Genomic DNA, 27,721 nt, shown 5'->3' on the forward strand with positions numbered 1-27,721 from the left:
TTGAAAGTCATGCGCTCAAGTTTGAAAGTTGTGCACACGAGTTTGAAAGTCGTGCCAACGAGTTTCAAAATTGCGTGTTCGATTTTTCAAATACAATACAAAATTTTCTGATTGGGACCCATTAATAGTCATGAATTAGAGATTACAGACACCACATATACAGCTTCCTCGGCCTCTTTTTTTAGACATATACCACGAATTTGCTTACACCGGTCATCTCAATACCAGAGTCTATAACAAACGAGATGATTTCAATTTTGATATTATAAATTTTCCTCACCATTGCAGCGATTCACCAACTTCATCCGATTCACCAACTTCATCCGATTCACCAACTTCATTCGCGTATGGAGTGTACATTTTTCAATTCATTAGATTTTCAGGAGCTTGCTATCTACTTTACAGTTTTACCTTTATTTGTCTTTGTACTATTATGTTCCATTTAATCGTATGCCTCTTGAGGTGGTTCGGTATATGTGCATCCAGCTTTCAGGTTTTTGGCTTTTGGCGTTCCTTATGTTCCTTATGAAAGTCATGCGCACAAATTTGAAATTCGTGCTAACTAGTTCTTGAAAGTCGTGCCAACTAGTTCTTGAAAGTTGTTTGTTAAGTTGTATCAGTTAATTGATTATGAAGATATTAAATGTTGACGGAATGACTTCAGTTTTCAGTCATGAGCACGAGTTTGCAAGTAGTGCGCACCATTTTGAAAGTCGTGCACGCCAGTTTGAAAGTCATGCGCACAAGATTGAAAGTCATGCGCACAAATTTTGAAGTCGTGCGCGCCAGTTTGAAAGTCATGCGCACCATTTTCGAAGTCGTGCACACCATTTTGAAAGTCGTGCACACCAGTTTGAAAGTATGGCGCGCCAGTTTGAAAGTCATGCGCACCATTTTGGAAGTCGTGCGCGCCAGTTTGAAAGTCATGCGCACCAGTTTAAAAGTCATTCGCAAATTTTTGAAAGTCGTGCGCACGAGCTGAAAAGTCGTTAGCACCAGTTCTTGAAAGTCGTGCACACCATTTTTGAAAGTCGTGCGCACCAGTTTGAAAGTCATGCGCGCCAGTTTGAAAGTCAAACGCTCCAGTTTGAAAGTCATGCGCTCAAGTTTAAAAGTTGTGCACACGAGTTCGAAAGTCGTGCCAACGAGTTTCAAAATTGTGTGTTCGATTTTTCAAAATTCATAAAAATAAAAGACGAACAACAATAACAAAACACTACATGAAAAATACAAGAGATTGAACCCCACCAGTAATCCGGGTAAAGCTCAAGCGCTCCGGGAGAGTAAGCAGCGCTTAGTCATTCCCGTCGTATTACTATTGTTAAAATACATTTATGAGTCATATCCTGTGATTAGGCATCTTTCAATAGCGGATTTATAATTGTTTCTTATCTAACCTTAGACATAACCAAATGCAAAATCCATAGGTACATGTAAAGTCCCAAAGAGTTAACCTAATATTAAAGGTTAAAATTAATGAAAACATGTCAAGGACAAACGAGTAGCGCCAACATAGACATTGAAAAATTAAAAAATAGCTAATAGCACAATATACAAAACGGAAAACCAAAGCATTAGGGGACGACCATTTGATATTCTGGGGGGAGGGGGGGGGGGGGGGGGGGCATTTGAAAATAAATAACTCAGCCTTGATAATAACAATTATGAATGGTTTGCTCTGTGCTAGTTCGAAAACAAATAACCTGACTTACAATGTATTGAAAATAAATAACTCGCCAGGTCTTTTAAGCCATTTTATAAATGCTATTCTAAAGTATGAGATGACACCAGATTCTTCCAAAATTCATCTTTTTCATATTTTTTTCGGGAAAAACTTCCCAAATATTTTAATAATACAATGTATAAATATTAATGTACTCAGTGAAATGTCTGAAAATGGGTTTCATTTAACTTGAGGTATATTGTCTCAGGAACATTTACCTCACTTTTATCACAGGGCCGTAACTACATTGAGGCAAATGCCTCATGTAGGAAATTACAAAAACAAAAGCTTGTCTTCATATCAAATTGTTTTTAGGGCGAGTGCCTTGCAAGAAGCAAGTTCTGTTCACCCTCTGACATAGCCCCCGTTTTTTAGGATCCATGTTTCTCATTTATTTTTAGTTTTCAGTGTTGTTTATCTATTGTTTGTCGTTTTGTGCTTTATCTGTCCCCGGGTTTGCCCTTCTTTAGTCTCTTAGTGTTGCATTTCATTTGTAATTTAGTAATTTTGTTTTAATCTTGAGTTTTATTTTATTTAAGGACTTTTTATCTAATTTTACAAACTACTTTTAATTGTATCCCAGTTAGGAACTACATCAAGTTGTAATTGAAATGTGTTATAAAAACTTACTTGACATAGCTATATCAATAATAATCAGCCCCCTCTTAACTTAATTTGAAAAAAACCACATAATTGACAGGTATAAAATATTTTCTGCAAGCCGAAACACAAAAAAAAAAAACAGCAGCCACATACTTAACTATGTGAATTATTTTTTTGCTTTATCCTACATATTGGTCTTTTGATGTTGTCCCTAAAAACTAAAAGTCTTATACTGAATCTATATATTTTGCTTTGAGACCAAAATATGGTCGAAAAATTATTAAACAGAATTTGCGTTTCAGATTAAGAAATAAAAGGGTCTGAGAAACGCGCAGAATGCACGATTTTGCATCATTTTTTCTATAGCTTCTTGGGGCCTTCAGTGGAGTGTCCCCCAAACCCTTCACCGAAAATTTATTCGCCTCGCTGTAATGATTGACATTACTTTTAAAAGAGGCTAGTTACAGCCCAACTTTAATACCTTGTATGTACGCAATATATGGAGTTGGGAATTCAGAAGATTCACTTCCAGACGAGGAGGATTAATTCTGATTAAATGGTACATAATGACTTGACTATACATGTATTATTTATTTAAGAATAAAAAAATGAATTTAAAAATTGTGTGTTCTCAAATATCATAAATATAATTGTGAAAATAAATAATCAGTCCCTTGTTTTAATAAAAATGAAAAATCATGCTTCAACAGTGCAGAAAATAAATAATCTGCCCTTTTAGTCCATAAAAGTATATAATCGATCCAAAACAAATCCTCCTGTCCCCCCCCCCCCCCCCCCCCAGAATATCAAGTCGTCCCCTTAGCAAAAGAATCCCCTATAATTTAGTGGTGTGCTCCGGAAGGGTAAGCAGTTTCTGCTCCACTAGTGGCACCCGTCGTGTTACTACTTGCAAGTAAAATACGATGATAAGTTACATTCTGTATTTTCAAAAGCAAGAGCTTCCAAAGATTCAACACTTTCTTTTTTTCTTTATGAAGATAGAAATTATAAACAAATTACTAATTAATTTTATGCAACATGCTTATCAGAGCAAGAGACGATATCGTAGATAAAAAGTCCCCAAAACAGCTCCGACAGCAGTTAAATATGTATCTATTATAGCGTAACATTCAGGCCAATGAATCGTAAAATGATGCATGTAATATAAAAAATAAATAAATAAAAAGAGTGCATCATTGTTTTTCTATTCACAGGTAACACTGTACTCGGAAGTTGCATGGTCATGGCATAACCTTGATAACGTAGATTACCATTGTTGGTCATTATCAGCCAGTGCTGAACATCCAACACCACATTCGCCAGTATGCACAGGTTCGTAGGTACATAAGATAGATTACAATTGTTGGTCATTATCAGCTAGTGCTGAACATCCAACACCACATTCGCCAGTATGCACAGGTTCGTAGGTATATAACGTAGATTACCATTTTCGGTCGTTATCAGCTAGTGCTGAACATCCAACACCACATTCGCCAGTATGCACAGGTTCGTAGGTATATAACGTAGATTACCATTTTCGGTCGTTATCAGCTAGTGCTGAACATCTAACACCACATTCGCCAGTATGCACAGGTTCGTAGGTATATAACGTAGATTACCATTTTCGGTCGTTATCAGCTAGTGCTGAACATCCAACACCACATTCGCCAGTATGCACAGGTTCGTAGGTATATAACGTAGATTACCATTTTCGGTCGTTATCAGCTAGTGCTGAACATCTAACACCACATTCGCCAGTATGCACAGGTTCGTAGGTATATAACGTAGATTACCATTTTCGGTCGTTATCAGCTAGTGCTGAACATCTAACACCACATTCGCCAGTATGCACAGGTTCGTAGGTATATAACGTAGATTACCATTTTCGGTCGTTATCAGCTAGTGCTGAACATCTAACACCACATTCGCCAGTATGCACAGGTTCGTAGGTATATAACGTAGATTACCATTTTCGGTCGTTATCAGCTAGTGCTGAACATCTAACACCACATTCGCCAGTATGCACAGGTTCATAGGTATATAAATACTTCCGTGTGTGCTGGATATGGTCGAGCTCGGATTTTTATCTGAAAGTTTCTGTAACAAATTATTGTAATAACAAAGAAGATACTATCTTTAAAATAGGATAACAAATCAATGGTACTTCTAGTAAACTAAAAGCACGCAACTTGTACCTTTCTATTTATGACTTTACAGCTATGGGGTATTGGGAGAATATTAAGTAGTTATATTATTATATAGTTTTCATTTCTGTGTAGGTTGTGTTATACTCAAATAATCAGTTTCGACAATTAAAGTTCACACATTTACCTCCCACGAATTATCTCTTATTTTCCTAATAATCTTTGTCATTGTTAATATTCTATTGTAATGTATTATACATTTTATGACGTTATTGTGATTTATTGACATTTTTTCTGCATTTATCTACACTATTAGCTGTCGTGAATTTTTCTGTAAGTCGCCAAGTCTTCAGATCATTGTTGTTTAACAAGAACATTGTTATTTCTATGTATTCAGTGTAAAATACTGCGATCGTCTAGTTAGGTACATCCTTTTTTTTTAAAGCTTGCATTATGTAATGACTAAAGCCAAATAACTCGTTGAAAGAAAAAAATCCATAAGTAGCAAAAGTATCAGTTCGTCACTGTTTATAATCAATACTTAATAAATGTCTTTGTATGCAAGGAAATGGTAAAAAAGTCCAAGGTACGATACCAAGACTTAAATGTTTGTCCCACTAGTTCAAATTTGACCAGAAAATGATACAAATAGCAAGTAACTACATATTACAATACTAATAGTAACTGAATACAAAAATGTAAAATTCAGCCCATTCAATAATAACTTAACTTGTATATTAAATTTCAAGTTGTAAGACAATTTTCTTAAAAACCAGACTTGGGGCCTATCTTATAACCCAATGGTTGATATAAGTAGATAGGCAGTAAATTGATGTCAGTTTTAATATCTAGGTACAAACAAAAAATATAGTCTGAATTGTAAGAACACTAAAAGGAATAAAAGCACTTGTGTTGACAGGGTATGTATCTCCTGCTATGTACTAATCTATCGTTATGTGAATCCAAAATTTAACTATCACAGCTAGATATTTTAACTATCACAGCTAGATATTTTAACTATCACAGCTAGATATTTTAACTATCACAGCTAGATATTTTAACTATCACAGCTAGATATATGATATCAGTTGGTCAACAGTAGAAAGGCGGGTTCCATGACAAAGATAAGTAGCCCCCAAGAAGTTGAGACTTTAGGAAAAGTTTTACAATCAATAGTTTTAATGACATTTGCCAAAATTTGAATAATGTTTCTTCATTTAGTATTCGCCGAGAGCAATGACCAATATAATTAAGTAGGACATATACATCATTAAGTTGATACCAAAGGGTCAGTTTCATACAAATTTAATACGTTGAAAAAATACAGATAACAAATAACACAAAAAAAAATGTTTAAATCCCCAAACCCAAAAAGACAACATAAAGAAAACTGCACACAAAGTAATATCTCGACAACTTCAGATTAGCAACATAATTACAAAGAGAAAAAAAAAACTGGGATGAACTCATCATGGGTTTTTCTCATTGTTGAATGCGGACGGTGACCTATGATTGTTAACGTCTACGTCATGATTTGTATCCGAAAGACAATATATAACTTTACTTCCAACAAAAAAGTTTGGTTTTGATTAAAATCATACGAAATTATTTTCTTGAAATCATAATGTTAAGGAAAATTTTGAACCAATGCATGTATATATACTAAACTAAAATGATTTTAACATCTAATACCAATCCATAACATACAATCGACATGAAATATGTCATTTAGTGAAAACTATTCCTACTAATTAACTTTCGTGTTATTTTGCCGAAGTTTACCGAACGTGACCATAATAAACATGATAAACACTCAACACAGAATCGTGGAGCACGTGAAAAGTAAGTGAGATGAAAGACATGCAATAGAGAAATGTTTCTTTTTTTATATATATATATTTTCCATACGTTTCTATTTGTTAATTAAACTTTTTCATAACAGTTGTTAAATCATTTGGTGTGTTAAAAATTTTTTTCGGAATCAATCAACACTATCTAACTAATCTAAAGTTAGTTTACCTTTTCTTTCATCACGATTTTCCCTCGCAATTGCGCTGTGCGGTGGCCGAAATAATAACGAAAGGTCTCGTGGTTAAGATAGTTGCATATGGAAAAGCTATCGGCGAATTAGAATACGGGAAGATGATAACTCAACAGCAGTACATTTCTGAAGATTTTGATAGGATAAAGGATTTTCTATTAAAAGAAGGTCCATATACACGTGTTTTATAGTAACACTTAGCCATTTAAATATATAAAACATATTCAACTTAAAAAAAAATGACTTTAAGAATTCCTTTTTATATTTTTTTCGATAGATATATACTATTTACTAAAATCTGTTAAGATTGCCGAATTGAGCTATCTACAGGCGTTTATAATTTGATAATCAGTCTAGATATAACCATACTATATATAGAACTTCAAAGTACAAACATGCTCCTGTGAATTCAAGTAAAGATTGTTAAACTTTTTCAAAATTGCCCTTGTGTGAAATAAATTCAGGGGAAATTGCCCCCACATAAAATGGGAAAGCTCACAAAATTAGAAAGTGGAAGTTTATCTTTAGTTCTCCACACACCATTACTATCGATTTCTAAGTGTAAGACAAAATATGACGAAGACCTAATTGTATCTGTAGAATCCTTTGTTCAATGGGATAGTCATCAAACTTAAAATTAATCGTATACAAAATGAAACGTGAAGTTTCATGATAATGCTAGCTTTGGAGGTCAGGAACACAACTGACTGTCATAAGAATGCCGACTCTCTGTTTTAAGCACGTAGAAAATACATTTTGAAAATAAAACACGGAACTTGATGATATCAATTTTAGAGTCTTATTTTAGAATCAAAGTGTTGTTTTTTTGGTACAAAGTTTGATATTTGGAAACGTTTAATTTCTGAATAATCAAGCCAATTTGATCTATAACAAAAAGACATGCCAAAACAGGAATAAAATGTTGGTATGTTTGCACTGGTTTGAATTTTAAGTGTAAAGTTTGTATAGTTATCCCTTGACTTTTTTCATGAAATGATTCTCTTGTATTTTATCTAGTTGAAAGTACCGCCTCGGTAGTCTCGTGGTACCATGATCGCCTATGGGTTAAACCAAATCCTCCATCTTGTTATTTGCTGCTTCTCGTCTAAGCATGTTATATTTGAGAATAAAAACAAAGACTGGTTTCGTCAGAGTCAGAATAATGTACGGTGACATGTCTTCTTGAGGGCTGTGAACTAGCACGTTAGTTGAACGTAGGTTCTCAGAAGATAATGTAGGGTTGAAACAATACACTGACGTCAGATAAATTGATTAAGGCTTGGAACACATTATCATATACTTTCCAGAGTAAATATAAAAAATACTTACACCGTTTAGTTTTTATCATAGCAAACATTTTCTTTTGTTGTTTGCATGTCTAACAGGTACAACACAGAACTATAGAAAATATAACGTTTCATAAATTTCTCTCTCTTACTGAAAGTAACATTACTACCGTGAGAAGAAAACTTTGAAGTATAAAACTTTCGATAGTAAGAAAAATAATGAACTAATTGTTTCATATTTTTCATGTCGGGGCCTTTTATAGCCGACTAGACGGTATGGGTTTTTATCACTGTCTATAATTGCTTACATCCACTTCATTTTAACTTTGTTGAATAGTTTTCTCATTGGCAATCATACCACATCTCCTTATTTTATACAGCATGGAAAACTCAGTGTAAAATAGTTATGACTAATTTCAACTTCCGGTATATTTTAGGAATATGACAGTTGTTTTCCATTCGTTTGATGTCTTTGAGCTTTTGATTTCGCCATTTGATAAGGGACTTTCCGTTTTGAATTTTCCTTGAAGTTCGGTACTTTTGTTATTTTACTTTTGAGTATTTATATTTATGAAGCCTATAGACAATATAATATTTATGAAACCTATAGTCATTTGAAGATAAAAAAAGTCACATTATAAAAAAAATGTTGCATGATTGCTACTATCCACCAGAGACCAAATGTGGATAAAGATATTATTACCTTTATAATCGAAATGTTTTACTGTTCAAAACAATTTTCTCTCTTGATTCAAAAAAAAAATCTGTTGAGGAAAATTTATAATGCAAAGACATCCGCGATACAATTTGAAAGACATTCTCACCTGTTAAGATAAAAACTAACAATTAACCAAAATTTATATAAAAAAAATGCAGTTTTGAACCACTTTTAAGCCTTTAAAACTTTGTCACATTTTCACAAATACGACAAAAGGTTGTTTGAACTTCAGAGTACAAACATGAAGCTGTGATGATATGAATCTTAAGTGAAGATTGGAACACTCTTTGCAAATTGCTTTTGTGTGAAATAAGTTCATTGAAAATTGGTAAATCCTCTATTGCTTGTGGATATAGGCCCGACATACATAACATATACACTCATACAATGAGGACAGGTCTCTATGAAAATTAAAAGAATATTAATTTACAATCTTTCTCAATGTTATTTTTTAATGTGTAAATGTCCTGATTAAGAATTGTATTGTCATAAATAACTGCTTTCTTTGTTATAAATCAAAAATATTTTTAGCTATGTTAACTCTCTTATAAATAGCATGTCGACATGTATGAAATGTTAATGTGCGTCTTCCGTTCTTTATCAGTACGGATATCAACTAGATCATTTCCGAGCATCTAAAACTCAATCGATAAAAATTGAAATTTTCATCAAACTACACTACTAAATGTTCAAATGCTAAAATAGAAAAATGTGTGAGCCAAAAAAAAATCGATTAAGTTGAAAGAATTCATGGTAAACGGTAATTTAGATTATGATTCACTCACTCTCGGAAATTTTGAATCCAGAAGAAAGACAAATATAATTATTTTACCAACGTATAGGACAAATATAGATTATAACATGGCATTTTTCATATCAGACCCCTTATCAGCCATAGGGATTGATATCAGCCCGAGAGCCGACAAGCTCGACGGATGATTTTGACCATGGGCTGATAAGGGGTCTGATATGAAAAATGACGTGTTATGTTCTTTTTATCATATACTTTAGCAGAAGACATACAGACAAAAATTATTTTCAAAACTTTGAAAAAATGCATTTGTTGTAATATTTGTTTTGCATTTTTTAATAATATATTTTCTTGATTCCTAATATTTTTTTCATCCAACTTTGTTATGTTTTACACAAAATACGTACCATTGAGGTGTATTTTCCGGAATTTGCCGAATGACGTCGAATTGTCATGCGATAACGTTACAGAAAAGCATGCGCTAATAACCGGAAGCAGTTGATATAAAACGGAAGCAGTTGATATAAACCGGAAACAGTTGATAACAAAAGTCATATCACACGGCTAAAGAAATTCTTCAAATTTAATGAATAAATATATGTACAAATTAGTTTTATCATGGGGTACAATTATACCATTATTTTCTATAAGTATATGATAAAACAACATTATCTTACGGTTGTGGCCTGTTATCTATTTCTTGCGGCATGAAGACGGATATTTCTCTATCACACTGCACGTAGTCTGATACGAAAAAGTGATACGAAAACTGCGTTAATTTGATTGGCTTATCCAGCATCATGAGACGATATTACGACATTTTCATTGGCTATTTATAGGTCATTGATGACTTTCAAAGGTTAAGACGATGTACATTTCGTCAATGGCAACGGACATATGTGATCTCTTCAATAATATACAAAACACTCACACTTGACACCTGAAAATCTTCTTATTGTCAAATTTTATTTCATTCTGAAGCGTACAAAAAGTTTTAAAATGTCAAATATTACTGTTTGACTCCGGAAAAGGACATATGACGTCATACAGTTATGTGCAAAAAAATAGACCAACGATTCGCGGAATTTCTAATTTAACACAATGAGAGTGTTGACCATAAGGGAAATAGGTTTATCAACTCTTGAGAATTGGATATCGCTGGATATAAACTCTCGTTATTTAATTTAAACAGTAATAACAAACTCGCCGAGGCTCGTTTATTATTATATTGAAATTAAATAACTCGAGTTGACATCAAGCGATATCAAATTCTCACTCGTTATGAATCCTATAATTGTGACAATAAATCTACAAAATGAGTTATCACATCTGCAAATATTTCTTATATTAGCATTAAACGGTGTTTAAACCAACAGTAAAAAATTACGGAGATCTTGTGATTTCACCGTTAATTCTTTCAAGATAACTTTGCACTTCCACAGAATGACATATATTTATTATTTACATTATTTTCAAACAATCCTCAAATAGTTTTACTGAATAAAGAATATTATACCAGAGTTCTTCAATTAACGGCACTGATTTACTACGCAAGCAGGAACATGATACATTAAATAGATGTATGTTTAAAGTTTACACATTTCTTTTTTTCTCAACAAACCGAATTAAAGTCACATGATTCTTCAAATTTAACCAAAAAAATTAATAGCTACTATTTTACTATAAACACGTGTACATAGACTTTCTTTTAAAAGAAAATTCTTTGTTTTATCCAAATATTCAGAAATGTACTGCTATTGGATTGTTGTCTTCCCATACTCTAATTCACCGACAGCTTTCCGTATGCAGTAACCTTAACAGTGACACCTCTCTCTAGAATTTTGCCAATCGCGGTGCGCAAGCGGTGATGAAAGAAAAAGTAAACAAACGTGGAAAGAAAATAGCCGATTTAAAAAAAAAACAATTAAATACTCCAAATCATTTTACTACTGCTACAAAGTTTAATCAACAAATGGTTACTGGTGGAAAACATTAAAAAAACCAAATAAACACTGGTAATTAGCAGCCAAAGTTTTCGATCAACAATCACTGAATGAAATTTTTTAGTAGATTAGACTTGGGACTATAATATATATTATGTCCCAGATTAGACGTTACGGATTCGTAACGTATGTAAAACAAAAACGTACACAGAGGACTTAGTTTAACATATATGCATGGATTATTCAATAATTTCCTTAACACCAGAAACTCGTCCAGACAAATGGTTTCTTTCAATCCTTTTTATATCAATCAGTATTGAGTATGAAAACGTTTAGAGACTTATATGCATACAATGTGTATATATCAAATTGGTTTGAAAGCGTCTTTTTCGCTGTAAAATATTCGCCTATTTCAAGTCCGATTAAATGATGCCTTCGAGTTTTAACTAATTTTCTGTTACCTGATTTATTGTACAATTGGTAATGCTGTTAGCATTTTTAGGGAAAAGGCTGGTGGCTTTTTATGATGTCAAAACTAGTTTATGTACATAAACACATGTGAAAAATATATTGCCACTGTTTGTGTTTGGATAGTTTAATTTTAGAGATTCTTGTTGTAAAATCCTTAAATGTCATTTTGCACTTAAACACTCAAATGTTTAATTACCAAAACCAATAATGTATAACCAACACACAGGAAAACTGTCTTCCTCAATGCATTTTCAACATGCAAATATGCTATCCAAGTTAATAGCATTAAAATGTAACAACAAAATGGCAACTATAATTTAGGACAAGGTACGGTCAATATTTTGCTACATCTTCTTTCATGTATGTTCCCCTTTTCATTGTTAAATTTCAATTTGTTGCCTGTTGCATTTACTACATAAGTTACAATAGTTGGTGATCTTAACAAAGTCTTTAGAGAATGCAATATTAGGAATATACATGAATTGGTTTTTGATTTTTTACTGAACTACCTTGTTTTCATAAAAAAAAATCGCAGATTTGTAGAGAACAAATTGAAACTACAATAATCATCGGAGTCTGGTTTATTTGAGTAAATGTTGTGAATTAAATGCCCAAGATATCATGCCACCGACTGTTGTGAATGTAGTTTTTTTATTATTATATATCGTTGGAGAAAAAAAATACATATAAACTAGAAAACAAAATGACTTATTTATCTTTATTTACTTAGGTCTTCTTTTAAGATGGGTTGAGCCTCCTCCTGTTACAGTTAGAATGTCACAAGGATTCAACACAACAACGGAACTTATTCTAACCCTACCGTTTTACCAGTGGCTCATAGACGAGGGCTTTTTTGGACAAGCGAATTTTTCATCGGGAATCACGTAGGTATTTGTAGTGAAGGGTGTACCAATATATAGATAGCATATAGCTGAGAGGGTAATAGAGCATATTGTTACCCCGGAAAAACATGGTAAATCAAGGCGAAGCTATGTGATATTAAAGTGAATGTTCTGTTATTGTATTTTAAATTGAAAGTAATAAACTATTACGTCATATATAGATACTTGGCCTTATGCTTGCGTACTGGCATGGCAATATATATGGTTTTATAATGATTTTATTTTCAATAAAAGTGTATGAAGGTTCACAAATATACGGATTCTTTTTTGTGGAAGAAACATTATTAAAGTCAAAGATAAAAAAAAATCTAGTTATAAAGCAGACATGACACCTTCTTTTATTGAACCCCTTTTGAGTACTAGTATATTTACTCTTATGGTCATGTTTATTGACGATGCGACATGAAATGTTTAAAGGTGTATAAAGGTATATTTTAGTCAAGGAAAACATGTCTTTTTTATATCTTCGTGAGCGTGAACTACCTAGAACTGTTGGATCGTTTGTCTCGTATTTATATGTAACTATCACTACTGTTTAGCTTTTACAAACCGGTCATAGTTTCAAACACTATCAAACATATTTACCTCTGTCGCTCTCATACGTATTTTCCTCTTGAAGCCGGGAACACTGTCCAATGGCTTTCAGTGTATTATATTTGTTTTGCGCTAAATTTAAGGTAAATTTTAATATGTTGGATTGTCTTGAACTAGAATCTGACACAGGAAACATTTAGCATATAGACGAAAACACTTAACATATAGAAGAACACAATAAGCATATAGACGAAAACACTTAATATATAGACGAAAGCACTCAGCATATAGACGAAAACACTCAGCATATAGACGAAAACACTTCGCATATAGAAGAACACCTTAAGCTATAGACGAAAACACTCAGCATATAGACGAAAACACTCAGCATATAGACGAAAACACTTGGCATATAGACGAAAACACTTAACATATAGAAGAACGCACTAAGCATATAGACGAAAACACTTAGCATATAGACGAAAACACTCAGCATATAGACTAAAACACTAAGCATATAGACGAAAAAACTTAGCATTTAGACGAAAACACTTAACATATAGAAGAACACACTAAGCATATAGACGAAAACACTCGGCATATAGACGAAAACACTTAGCATATAGACGAAAACACTTAGCATATAGACGAAAACACTTACCATATAGAAGAACACACTAAGCATATAGACGAAAACACAGCATATAGACGAAAACACTCATCATATAGACGAAAACACTTAGCGTATAGACGAAAACACTTAACATATAGAAGGACACACTACACATATATACGAAAATGAATAGATACTGCTCCGGTACAGACATTTTCTGATTGAAAGAAGTCAGTTAAATCAGGTTTTAAAGCGCCACAATTCAAATATTAAGATGATGAAGATTTCGTCCCTTTTGCCTGTATTGGGGTGTGTTCTAGCTGTCAATTGTACCACATCTCATTTATTTCATTGAACAATTGCTTTCGTTATAGATGCATATTTTGTTTTCTTATTCTATGGTTTTCTGCTGTTTTTCTAAAGGTTTTTTCTTTGATTGAGTTTTTTTTTATGTTGTGATTTGATATATCGGTGCTGAATAATTAATCGAGGGCACGGTAAAACAAATAAAAGGACCACATTTCTTGGAAATTTCTCTACCAAGTCAGAACAAATATAAATCAACTGCTGCTATGACATTGCCAATTACTAAGTTACTAAGTTTGAGGATGGGTGAAATTAGAGGGGGTTCATATTGTTTATAACTTTGGTTAACTTACTTTTAATTTGAAGGACATACAAGTATAAATCAGATCCATATTTGTAGAAATTTGGGTGTAAAACAAACATACCTATTTTACAACATTCAAAGCGCTTGTCGGATTAACTTTTGTTTTTTTTTTCTTCTTCAATTTCTTAGCAACTTAGATGACGCAAAATATTGGTGTGAAACTACGACATGTCCCGCTCCATCGTCTGCTATACAAGAAAATTGCTGCATACATCATATGAATTTACACAGTTGTCCTCTGACGGATGTAACGAATGGTTTGTGTGGACCTTGGATTCCTGCACGAGGTCAGATAATAACACACTCGGAAGTTTTGGTTGGAACTGCTTTAGTTGGAAATTGGACCAATTATGTTCCTGGGCTGTATGTCCTCGGACAAATGTCAATAATATCACATTTCAAAATTGCTGGATCTAGTATTGCCTTAGTGTATGATCTAACAGTTGAACCAAAAACTGGTAAGAGTACCTCTCAATTAATGTCTTGCCTTTGTATATAATCAAATGTTTGCAACCATATGAATATATGGCGGTCTTATTCGTTAGTCTGAAATATAAAAGTACAAGTGGAAAATAAAAATACTTTGTACGTCAGCTTCATGATCTTTGATTAATTTATTAAAGTATGTTATGGATAAATTCCTCTAATTGTGATTTATACCTGCATGTTTTCCCATAGATACAGGTTAAACCATTAATATAAAACGTAAATCAATATGTGTTATATATGACATATAAATTGAATCTGAATGTCTAAAGTTAACTATATAAAGAACTTAATTAAAATTTCCATCATTTTCTATTTGTACCTGTATATGATATTGAATTACACACTTTCAGGACCTATAAATTCTAATATCACAAAGCATATTAAAAATATGTCCATATGCAACAGCCTTGAGGAGGACATAACTCATAAAAGATTATTTTATTATGGATATGACGCTGCCTCTGGTGCATGGTCAACGAACACTGAACATTAAGGTTTATTTGGTTTTATTATTAACTTGTGTTATATTCCAAATTTGGGCTGTTTTTTTCTTTTGTATTATCTTTATTGTATATGTTTAATGTGCGAATCTGGTTATACGTTGTATGTCCCTTTTGGTCATAAATATTCAAATAATTATGCATACTTCTTCGGTTTTGAGCTTTCCTGATAAAGATAAGTCCTGAAATGCGTTTTGGATACACAAAATTTATAAAGTTTTAATTTGTTTGAATATTTGTACAAGAACAAAAGCCTTCCACAAAACAATCGGATATTTTGTAAAAAAAAAAGGTTTATAGGGAAAAAGATATTGTTAGAGATATATCTCTTATTATATGTAACGTGGCCATTTTTGTTTGGTCAAAAATGTAATTTATGTCATGTAAAGGGCGTCTTAGTGACGTCATCATGACAATTTATGTCATGTAAAGGGCGTCTTAGTGACACCATCGTGACAATTTATGTCATGTTAAGGGCGTCTTAGTGACATCTTCATGACAATTTATGTCATGTAAAGGGCGTCTTAGTGACGTCATCATGACAATTCTGCACTAAATGTATCGCCAAAAATATTATTTTATTATATATATATTATTATTGAATAATTTGTAATTAATAATGTTTTTGTAAGTGATGGTTACCCTTTGATAAGCAAAACAGTTTTAGTGTTTTATATTAATTATTATTTTTTTCTTAATAAAGTATTGATTTTATTTAGATTGTGGAAATGACCTATGTGAGTCAGACGATGGAGAAGACTGTACTGTTTGTCCTAAAGATTGTGGAACCTGTCCTCTTCAAGACTGGCATTACGGAATAATAGCTGCTTCTATTCTACTAATATTTATTGTAATTGGAGCTATATATGGTGTACGTTTCAATTAATATGGCTAAATAAATATATGCTAACAGCACAACTGATAGTAAAAACATTGTCAATTCAAAATTTAAGATATAGCATTATGCATAAGTATCCGATTGACAAGCAAGCAACGAGAAAAAGTAGAGGTATATGCAGCGCATACATGCCTACTTCATCAAAAACAATCATACCACATCTTATTTTTATATTAATATATGGCAACTGAAATGTAATATAAAGGAATATACTTAATATAAAAGTAAATATTGTCCTCGTTTTGAATAATGACAATTGTTATAGTTTTCTTTAAACCTTTTTATTTTCAGTATTTCTCTTACCAAAAAAGAAAATTACTATATGATAGCAGTTGGATATACAAATATGATGACATTAAAACAAGTAAGCTCACGTATACCACTGTTGTGTTGTAGTGTATTAAAACAGGTCAGGTTAAAGATCGGTGAATCGGAAGAAAACGACTGGCGCTGTAAAACGTCTTGACATCCCTTTTGTGGGAGTACCATTTAACTACTAATAATATAACTTGTGAAGAACATTTGATTTGTTTTAACTACCGTCAAACACGCTTGAATGTCATCATACTTAACAATAAGGCTTGTATTCATGAATATTGTGTTGGTCAAAAATAGCTTTTAATGATTGTTATTTCTTACATTTAGCAGTGAGTCAATGATGATGTCGCTAATTGACTGATTGTGAATTCTAGTATGGCTACTTCTACTAAGCATAACAAAGTTACTGCAATGGTTTTGGCATCATTAATTGCACATTTAATCTTCGGTTTATAATTCTATTTTTTTTTTTTTTTTACTTTTCATCAACTTTGATGATTTTAATAGCAAAAAAAATGATTACCACTTGACGATCTTTATAAAATGTTTGAATATTTTCTAATTAATCATAACCGATATATTAAAACTGGACCAAACGGAGGACGTATAGCCCCCGGTACAACTGGGGAAAGCGCTAAATCGGTTTTGTGCCTACTTTCGAAAGATCTATATCATCAAGGAAAGGAAAGGAATGATGAAACTGTTCAAGAACGAAAACAAGAAAATCTATGTTTGCTTTGTCACAAAATTTGTAGATAAATTGCAATTTGTTGCCCTTTAGATGCCTTTTGGTTATATGTGTCGTTGTCTAATTGACGTATAGCTTATCCTTGTATCCCACTATACTAAAATACTAGGTGGTAGAATAAAATATATTTCTGGTAAAAACAATACTGAATAGAATTATAAACCGCAATTAATGATGCCAAAAACATTGCAGTAACTTTGTTATGCTTAGTAGAAGAAGTAGCCATAAAATACTAGAATTCACAATCAGTCAATTAGCGACATCATCATTGACTGCTAAATGTAAGAAATAACAATCATTAAAAGCTATTTTTGACCATTGGATTTTTTTTTTCATTCATGATATCGTGTTGGTGGAATAATTTTGCTTTGCTCAAAGTTGCTTTCGAAGTGTTGAATATAATAACCAACTTGATTCATACATTTTTATAAACACTCTCAAAGGATTTTATCAGCCTTTCCTCTTATGCATTCACGACTGTGTAACAGATATATATACCGGTATAAAGGCTATATTTCGAAAGATAGACATTTTTTATACAATAACAGCAAAAAAAGGTTAAGTTCAATATCTATTTCTTGAATCTGAAGACATTTTGAATGATCCTATTTGATTCAAAATCATACCTTAGTCTTAGTTCAGTACCCGTTTTTTTTCCACTAGAAAATGTATACATACCTCAATGAACACACACACGGGATATGAATACATAGGCGGCAAATTTGGGAGGGAAGCTATGTATACCAACCTTTCAGTCGAAACTTTTTGACAGGCAGTATATTTACTCATAAAATAAGCTTTTTATATATTGTTTCAACTGATGTGATTGCAACGACTCTTTTTATGAAAGGAGGATATGAGGGCCTGTGGCAATCCTGTACTCCCTGGATTACATTAATAATTATATGACATAATAGCTTGACCTTTACGTTGTTAGTTTGCTACAAAATATTGACTTTTTTCATATCTTCATACCATAACAATTATAATGCAAGTTCGTGTATGATACCAATGCAATACTTGCTCTAGTGTTAAATAATATAATGTCTAAAACTATCATTGTTATTTTTAGATGAAAATCGTATTTGGATGGGCAGCATGATTAGTCGGACAGACGACAAGTTCGAGACAGGATTTAATCTGACACAGGTCTTTGTTTCAACTGGAGACGTGTAAGATCATTTTACAATTCAAATAAACTACGTTACCTTCAAGAAATATTGAAAGTGTCGCATTTATTATGTTTATAACAAATCCACATATATATAAACTACGTTAACCTCAAGCAATCCTGAAAGTGTCGCATTTATTATGTTTATAATAATCCACACATATATAAACTACGTTACCCTTAAACAATCCTGACAGAGTCGTATTTATTATGTTTATAACTAATCCACATATAAACTACGTTACCCTCAAGCAATCCTGAAAGTGTCGTATTTATTATGTTTATAATAATCCACATATATATAAACTACGTTACCCTCAAGCAATCCTGAAAGTGTCGCATTTATTATGTTTATAACCAATCCACATATATATAAACTACGTTACCTTTAAGCAATCCTGAAAGTGTCGTATTTATTATGTTTATAACCAATCCACATATATATAAACTACGTTACCCTCAAGCAATCCTGAAAGTGTCGTATTTATTATGTTTATAACCAATCCACATATATATAAACTACGTTACCCTCAAGCAATCCTGAAAGTGTCGTGTTTATTATGTTTATAATCAATCAACATATATATAAACTACGTTACCCTCAAGCAATCCTGAAAGTGTCGTATTTATTATGTTTATAACTAATCCACATATATATAAACTACGTTACACTCAAGCAATCCTGAAAGTGTCGTATTTATTATGTTTTATAACTAATCCACATATATATGAAAGTAAACAAACAAGTACACGAATCATTAACTGAGAAATTAACACGTGGCAAATGAACACATGTGACAAATGAACACATGTGACAAATGCAAAAGCCTCTGGCTTTTGGTTTAGAAAATGTGATTTGATCAAATAGATATAAGAAGATGTGGTATGAGTGCCAATGAGACAACTCTCCAACCAAGTCACAATTTGTAAAAGTAAACCATTATAGGTCAAAGTACGGCGTTCAACACGGAGCCTTGGCTCACACCGAACAGCAAGCTATAAAGGGCCCCAAAAATGACTAGCGTAAAAAAATTCAAACAGAATAACCAACGGTCTAATCTATATAAATCAAAGTACTGAAGTACTGAACATCGGATTACCGCAAGTTCTTGTGGATGGTCACAAGCACTTGTCTCAGAAAAAAAAAATCACATCTTTATACCTGAAAGTGAGGTGTACAGATATGAAAAATTTTCTGAGACAAGTTCGTGCGTGGATGATAAATAAATGACAGGGAATTCAACCTCACCGTAATAACTATTATATTGTAGTGATACAAATCAGTATACTCTGGTTTGTTGTTATATATTATATTAATATTTGTATATTACAGTTACATGTATATATAATTTTCATCCATTTGTATATCATTCTATTCTACTATATTAATAATAGTGCAGTGCAAGTGCATGGTGGACACTCTTCTGCAATAATTTGATTTTTCTAATAGATTGAATTTGAGTAAGCATTCATATAATTTCCCGCAAAACGTTCAACCTGCCATGCAGAGTTATCGGTCCTTGAGAGAAAGCAAGGACCGATAACTCTGCATGGGAGATTGCAAACGTTCTTGAGATATTTTTCCGCATGTGTTAACACAATTTTTTTCTGTACGTGTGCATAGATATTAATCATTTTATACTTATATATATATATATAACAAAACATTTTCATATTATTAATTTATGTTATAAAAAAATATTTTATGAGTATTCATTGAAGAAATGTATTTATAACAAGCGATAAGGAATGTTATTTTGCACTCGATGATGTCCGCGTATTTATAGATTATAGATCGGTTACCAGTCAAACACGAAAGTTACGTAATGGAAATCTCTCTGGCAACAATACATCGGAATGCCCTCACGTTCATCGCGATGTAAAAACGAGAAACGAGAAACGAGAAACACTTATGAACCACATCAACAAACGACAACCACTGAACAACAGGTTCCTGATTTAGGACAGGTGCTCACAAATTCAGCGGGTTTAAACGTTTTAACAGGCGCCAACCTTCACCCTAACCTGACACAATAGTGTAACATCACAACATAGAAAGACATACTATAAAATATCAATTGAAATAGCTTAAGTAAATCAAAAGTCAAAAGACATATTAACAAAAACAACTAAACATTAACTGAACGAATAAAATTGATCTATGACACAATGTAAATACAAAATTAATACAAAATGAGGGGGGAGATGCAAAACAATATCAGAAAGACAACCATAACCTTGGACAAAATGCCACCAAATAAAATAACGTCACAGGTAAATAAAAAATAATTTTATTGTAAGGTATACATGGAGTACGGAAATATTTTTTAAAAAATAAATAATTTTGTTGTTCATAGTACGAAAACAGAAGTGAAAATTCATCGTCATACCAAACACTTATCAAATGTGGTATATATTAAAAATAGTGAGACGAGATATAACACAAAATAAGTTAAAATTAAATAACAAAAATGCATTACAAATTGTATCAACAGGTCAAATTAACACGAAAGTGCGATTTGAGAGTACTCGCAATTACTGAAAGCTAGTTAAAAACCAAAAACAATTAATAATAAAAAATCATGCATCAGAGACTAAAATCAACTAAAACACATCCAAGGGATTTAGTGTTTTAAGTCTATAATGACGTCATTAAACTCCCTTGTGAACCGGTGTCATATAGTCATTTTCCCCCATGCCAGTTTTTCCCCCGGGGGAAAAATTGGCATGATCTCATTTCCACCTAGGGAAATTTTGGATCATTACCATTCTTCCCCCGCGGAAAGTTGACAATACTAATACATATAGCCACTTTTCCCCCATGCCCTTATTTCCCCCCAATATGGATTTCACTATACATGTATATATGTAGGACTCTAAAGTGCGATGGTACTCTAAAGTGCGATGGTCACGCTAAGATGGACAAAAAGAGTAAGGTTAGAGGGCTTAAAACGTTAAAGTACATGGATGTTAAAAAATAGTCTTTTTGCAAAAGCTAATATGCTAAGGTATAACATATGTGATAGGCTTTATAATTTACCGGTAGGCTTAAGCGATTGTTTCTAAATTTAGAAGACCGACCACGTAATAATTGCTAGAAAGGTAATTTAGGTGTCACCAAATACTATATTTCCTGTAAATAAATTGTTTACAATTCGGGCGTATTAAATATTTGGATAATTGGTGTAGCTTGCCGTTCACACAGTCTATCAATAATGTGAACACCTCCCTTACATTCGTCATTGTAAATTACAAATACAAAATTCATTCATTGTCGGAATATGTAACATTTAATTGTTTAAGGTTTAATTTAAATGAGAGAGAAAGGCGATGTTCTCCGAGCTTTCTCCTTTTTCGTAGCGAGTACAAATACATGTTATATTTTCCTGCAATGTACAAACTAATGTTTTAGCCGACAACTTATAATTTACGCATGAAAACATGTACCTTTAATTTTACCGACGTTACTTTTCAATAAAATCGACAATATTTTAACGGGGACCGCAAAATAAACTGCAAGTTACATAAACAATGATTTAAATGTATCCGTTCGCTTCCAATAGAAGCAGGATACAGGATACTTATGCGTATACTATTTTGTATCTATATAGTAAAATGGTCGACTGCAGGTTACAAGTCCTTCTTCCAGCACCCGAAAAAAAAACCACATTTGCATCAGCCGACAATGCACGGTAAGGTTTAAATTAATTAAGTCATGGACATTTGGTTTAAAAGTTGTTAATCAAATAAATTTATCTTCCGGCATGTTCATTTTTGATTTATATAAACGACTGTTAACGTCATAATCCAACTACATTTCTTACGTCTATACTTTCGCGGACCATCGGACTTTAGCGTATGGAGGCATCGCACTTTAGCGCAGACCATCGCACTTTAGAGTCCTACATATATACATAATATTACGGTCATATACTGCATATATTAATCGTATTTTCTGAAGAAATGATTGATTCCTGGAATGCTAAAATAATATGTTTTTCGGCTTGGGTTGCATAGAAGAAATGTTGGGTACAAATTGTGTTCGTTTTGTTGACACGCGTGGCACTAGAAAGGTCTGGCGTCTGGAAGTGGGTTGGGGCACCTATAATTGTTACAGGGGTGCATTCGAAAAAAATATCCCGATTCATATATTGACTCTGTCCAAATATTCTATTTATTCGTATGGCTTACATGAAAATGTGTTTCTATTCATAATTACTGTGGATGATAAAATGCCACTGTAAAATTCTGAGATTTTGTGGATTGTACATTTTGTTAATGGTTCACCCTAACAGATAAAATGGGATATTGTGGTGTTACTCTAAGGGTCAGATTAAATGGGGTTTTGAAGTTTTACTTTTATTTACTCGTTCTCAGGGTCAGGTTAATTATTTTTTTTTAAATTCAGAACGAAATTGAGTGATAGATGTTTTATAGAGCTTATAGAAAATATGTCTATTAGACGATCGAACCTCGTTCAAGCATATCGTTGGAGCGGGACGTAATCATAGAAGTTTTTATACATGGTACAACTGAATGTGCTTATCAGTAATCAGATACTGAACTTTTAATTTACTATGATAATTAAACAAATTGACGTTTGGATAGCTAAAACACTAGACTAATGACGTTTTTATTTCACGTATTATAACGTATCCCTTGAATTTTATACAAATTCTACAAATATAGTTTCGTTTCAATTACAATATTCTGTTTTTGTTTTTGTCGATTATTCATACTAGTAATTTAACTTCAATGGACAACAGCAATTCTGAGATGAATGAAAATGAATTGTCATTAAAATGGAAGTAACGGCCATTGATACGTATAATTACCTCTTATTGATATTATGTTGATTGAATTTGTGAACTTTGTAAACAGACGAATCGAATAAAACCGCTTAACTGTTTTCATCAATCAATATTTTTAATTTGAGTTTATTTGTACTGAATCTTAATATCGTTTACAGATAATTCTATAAAATTCAGATCAAAAGTTCAAACACCCAATGAAAATGCATTTGATTCATAAGCAAATGTAATCCATCTCAATTCTTAGATGCATTTAATCAATTTCTCCTTTAAAAAAAAACAAATAGTAAATATAATATGTAAATGTACTACATTGGCATAATAATCAAGTCAAAAATTTAAATGGACAAATCCGGAAAAGAATAACACTTAACTTTTTCTGATATCAGATATAAAAAACATGTAGAAAAAAAATTAGTCAGGACACTGGAACAAAGGTTTAGTAAATTCTCAACAACCAGTTAAAACAGGAGAAGATACTAAGGGATAATCAAAAACCAAAAATCTAAGTAAAAAAAAAAAAAAAAGATAAGAGCATGGCCAAACGATTGTTGATAGCTGGTTACTAGCGACAAATGGTACAGGCATATTTAGTTTTAAACTACCATCGTTGTCCATTTCTAGTTGTAAGTCAAGATATGAAGCAGACTTAAGTCTGAGAGAACATGATCTATTTACCTGTTGCTATTCGCTGGTTTTTTTTTCGTTAGGAAATGTTTCACGATGTATTTTATCGGGGCCTTTTATAGCTGACTATGACGTTAAAATTTTGATCGACTTCTGTACTAAACGTCAGTTTGCATTTTTTATACAGATAACATTTTGATTTTTAACTATTTCTTTTAAAAAATGGACACAGCAGGTTTAAATGACTGATTATATATTTTTGGCATATTAATAAAATTGAGAATGGAAATGGGGAATGTGTCAAAGAAACAACAACCCGACCATAGAGCAGACAACAACTTCTTTTCTTCATAATCCTAACTTTTTTAAAGTATATATGTCTCATATTTGTCGCTGCCCAAGACTGTCAATTATTGCAAAATGCGTATTCACTAGCATGGTCAAGATTCTATTATGATGGATATCTAAGTCTAGTCATAGATTCGCATGCACACAACTGGTCCCAAGGCTGTTTTGGGATTCAAGGGTTTAAATTTTATGAACTCGCCTTAAACTGATAATCTTTAAAACTTCAGTTTGTGAATAATTTCAATGCCTTTTAGAAATTGAGCCCCCCCCCCCCCCCTTCCCCTTTTATCCGTACTATCGACATCTGAATATCTGTCTTTCAAGAAGCTTTTAATGAAAAATAATCCCCGTTTGGATCATCGACAGCAACAGCAACCATATATCCTCTGTTTACTAGATCTTAAATTGAATTATAAATTCAACCTCAAATTTTGGATTAAAAATTTCAAATTGGAATTGTTCATTTTAAATTATAAAATGATTTACAGTCCTTGAAATCCCATGAATGAGTATTTTTCACATGCGTCTGTTTGTCGGATGCCTGGAAATGACTGTATGTGTATAAAACAAACACTCGTTGTAGCAGAGACTATTATGTCTCTGTAACTAGGTTCGAAAACAAATGCTTCTGTGTTATCAAAACATATGCTACATAAAATAATCTGAAAATGTCGGGTAACTTTACCCAAAAATTACGAGTAAGTTAACACATGAAAATTGCATGATTATTTTAAGAAAATCGTGCCTTGCAATTTTTCAACCAAATTTCACGCCCAAATCACAATTTTTTGCATGAAAAAAAATAAGTAACCTTTTGCACAATATTATAAGAATTTATCCGACATTTTCGACGCCTTTAAGATCAGCGCATGGTTTATAAAACGTTGATGGAAGTAAAATTTTTCATGTTGAATTATTACTTTTAAAAGAAGTTTATCAAACATATTGTCATTATGCAGAACGTGTCAAATGCAAAAGATATATATAAATGCGAAACTTGCAGTCAATGGAAATGAAATTATATATATGAAGTTACATTGACGTTCCATGAAAAAACGTTTAATTTGCACGTGGTGAAATATTGGGGAGATACGGACAACATTTCCTAAACATTGAACACTGTCTAAACTACCCCGGCAAAAAATGTTTGGACTCAATAGTATCTAATATCCTGGACGGTGACGGACCATCAAGAAACAGATAAAAAGGATGATTTCTGTTTATTTATTTGTTATTTTTATGATATTGAAGAATAGAAATACACATATAACTGTTTTCGATTGTGAGATGTAATATTTTCTACAACCGTTCTATATTAACGGAGAAATAAGTAAAAAGGCACGTCAAAATGACGATTTGAGTGAACCTTGCCTCGAATTTGTTTAATATCTCGATAAATTGTGCACATTGTACGGAAAGAAAGGTACAAAAAAAAATATATTAACATGGAGATTATAAGACTAGTCAATTTGAGCACCTCAATATTTGTACTTCTGTGCATGGAACGAAAAAAATGGGTCATGTCAAAATTAAAGGAACCGGTTTTGTGTATGTGTACGACCCGGTTTCGTCTTAAAAATTTCCCAAAGCAGGACCACGTTTTTCATAGAAAATAACGCATAATCGTATTACTAAATTAAAATCCGTCGTTCAATAGGAGTTTGGTGGACTGTTGGAAAACTTATCATTTATTTGAATCCGCAAACGCTTGAATTCCTGCTTTATCAGAAACATTTTTTTTTTAATTTTTGCTTTGTATAAAAACGAATACTTTAACGGCGAAATACAAAGAAAAGAAGGTTGTAACGCAATTTGAGGTTTAAGCTCTCTGTTCGTTTGTTTGTTTTTTTTATTTGAAAAAAATTAATGAACACTAAATGTTTATTATAAAGCAAGAGAATAAGACAGATGTAGATGCATAAATTTTCCTGCAGCGCATTGGATCACAATAATCATGCGTTAAAAATCTGTTTACCCCTCCTTCTAACTATTATACTTAGTATAAATTAGTAAAATAGTATCAGGTCATTCAGAAAATGCAATACTGATTATTTCATTAATAATTTTATAAATAAACAGTTCTATATCTCTCCAATGTGTTATGATTATCGTACTTTGCTTTACATTTAAGGGCATTGGTAAAGTTTAAAACTGCCAATATACAAGGGCGGATCAAGGACGATTTTATGCTGAAAAAAATATGTATAAATCGTAAAAAATATGATATAAAAATCTTTTTTGTCAATAATGGGGACGTACGCACTCTACGCCCCCTGGATCCGCCACTAATAAATGATATGAAATATAACTATATCGTATACCATCTTAAAGTTTTATAAGAATGTGAATTGGATTATCATGTTTATTTTCAAAATTCACATTGATATTTTGGTCTCGTCGGAATGCGAGACCAAGGGATGGAAATTCGTGGCGGCTTGGACTACTTGTATAAAACAGCAAATAAACCCAGACTTATCATTGGTGTTGTTTAAAAGCAGTTGTGACAGCAGATGAGCTTTCATGAATAAGCATATGAAAATACTCATCTGCTCCCTCAATAGTCACATTTTCTGTCATCTGAAGTAATTAAAAAAGATTATTTTGGTGTTAGAAATGTTTAACAATATTATTTTGGTGTAAGAAATTTTTTACAATATGATAAGTTTATACATTTTTGGGGAATCGTAATATTCTAACCAAGTTGAGTTTTAGACCCTCCCCCCCCCCATTTTTTTTTTCTTTTATAGTTTGATCAAGCCGTTAGTTTTCACGTTTGAATTGTTGCACATTTGTCATTTCTGTGCCTTTTATAGCTTTCTATGCGGTATTGATGTTTCTCATTGTTGAAGGCCATTCGGTAACATATATTTGCCAACTTTTACGTTATTTGGACTCTGATGGAAAGTTGCTTCATTGGCAATTTTCATGGGGTTAATGGCTACTTAGGTTGTTCTAAATAAGACGTAGATCTTGTGACGATAATATGCTGCAAGCCAACTTATAATCACATTGAAAATACATAATTCTAATATACATTTATTTCAAATTTTAACTTGAGTTTTCTTGGAATTTGAAATATGAAATGTGCCTGCTCAAGTTTATGTAGTAACAGAAAATTTAGTGGCGTTGGATGCACAATTTTAAAATTCGTGAAAAATAGTATAGACATAAATTAGGCCGTTAGTTTTCTCGTTTGAATTGTTTTACATTGTCATTTCGGCCTTTTATAGCTGACTGTGAGGTATGGGCTTTGCTCATTGTTGAAGGCTGTACGGTGACCTACAGTTGTTATTTTCTGTGTCATTTGGTCTCTTGTGGAGAGTTGTCTCATTGGCAATCATACCACATCTTCTTTTTTTATATAAAGTCTTTTTTCTGACTGTTCGTCAATGATTTAAAGAGTAAACTATCG

At 32.4% G+C, this 27,721-nt stretch overlaps 1 protein-coding gene across 2 annotated transcripts in view; it reads left to right on the plus strand.

Moving 5' to 3' along the window:
* The window catches only part of LOC127733868 (atrial natriuretic peptide receptor 1-like), a 73,510-nt gene that overhangs the window by 19,402 nt on the left and 26,387 nt on the right, over positions 1-27,721 (plus strand). Inside the window, exons 2-7 of one of the 2 annotated variants that reach the window (XM_052243307.1) lie at positions 3,541-3,658; positions 12,411-12,564; positions 14,529-14,857; positions 16,108-16,259; positions 16,578-16,650; positions 18,425-18,524. In XM_052243307.1, coding sequence (XP_052099267.1) covers positions 3,541-3,658; positions 12,411-12,564; positions 14,529-14,857; positions 16,108-16,259; positions 16,578-16,650; positions 18,425-18,524 — 926 coding nt within the window. Of the gene's footprint in view, positions 1-3,540; positions 3,659-3,751; positions 3,833-12,410; positions 12,565-14,528; positions 14,858-16,107; positions 16,260-16,577; positions 16,651-18,424; positions 18,525-27,721 lie in introns of those variants that run through there. The other variant, XM_052243317.1, reaches the window with a different exon arrangement.

Source organism: Mytilus californianus, unplaced genomic scaffold, assembly GCF_021869535.1.
Source record: "Mytilus californianus isolate M0D057914Y unplaced genomic scaffold, xbMytCali1.0.p SCAF_1, whole genome shotgun sequence".
Lineage (NCBI taxonomy): Eukaryota > Metazoa > Mollusca > Bivalvia > Mytilida > Mytilidae > Mytilus > Mytilus californianus.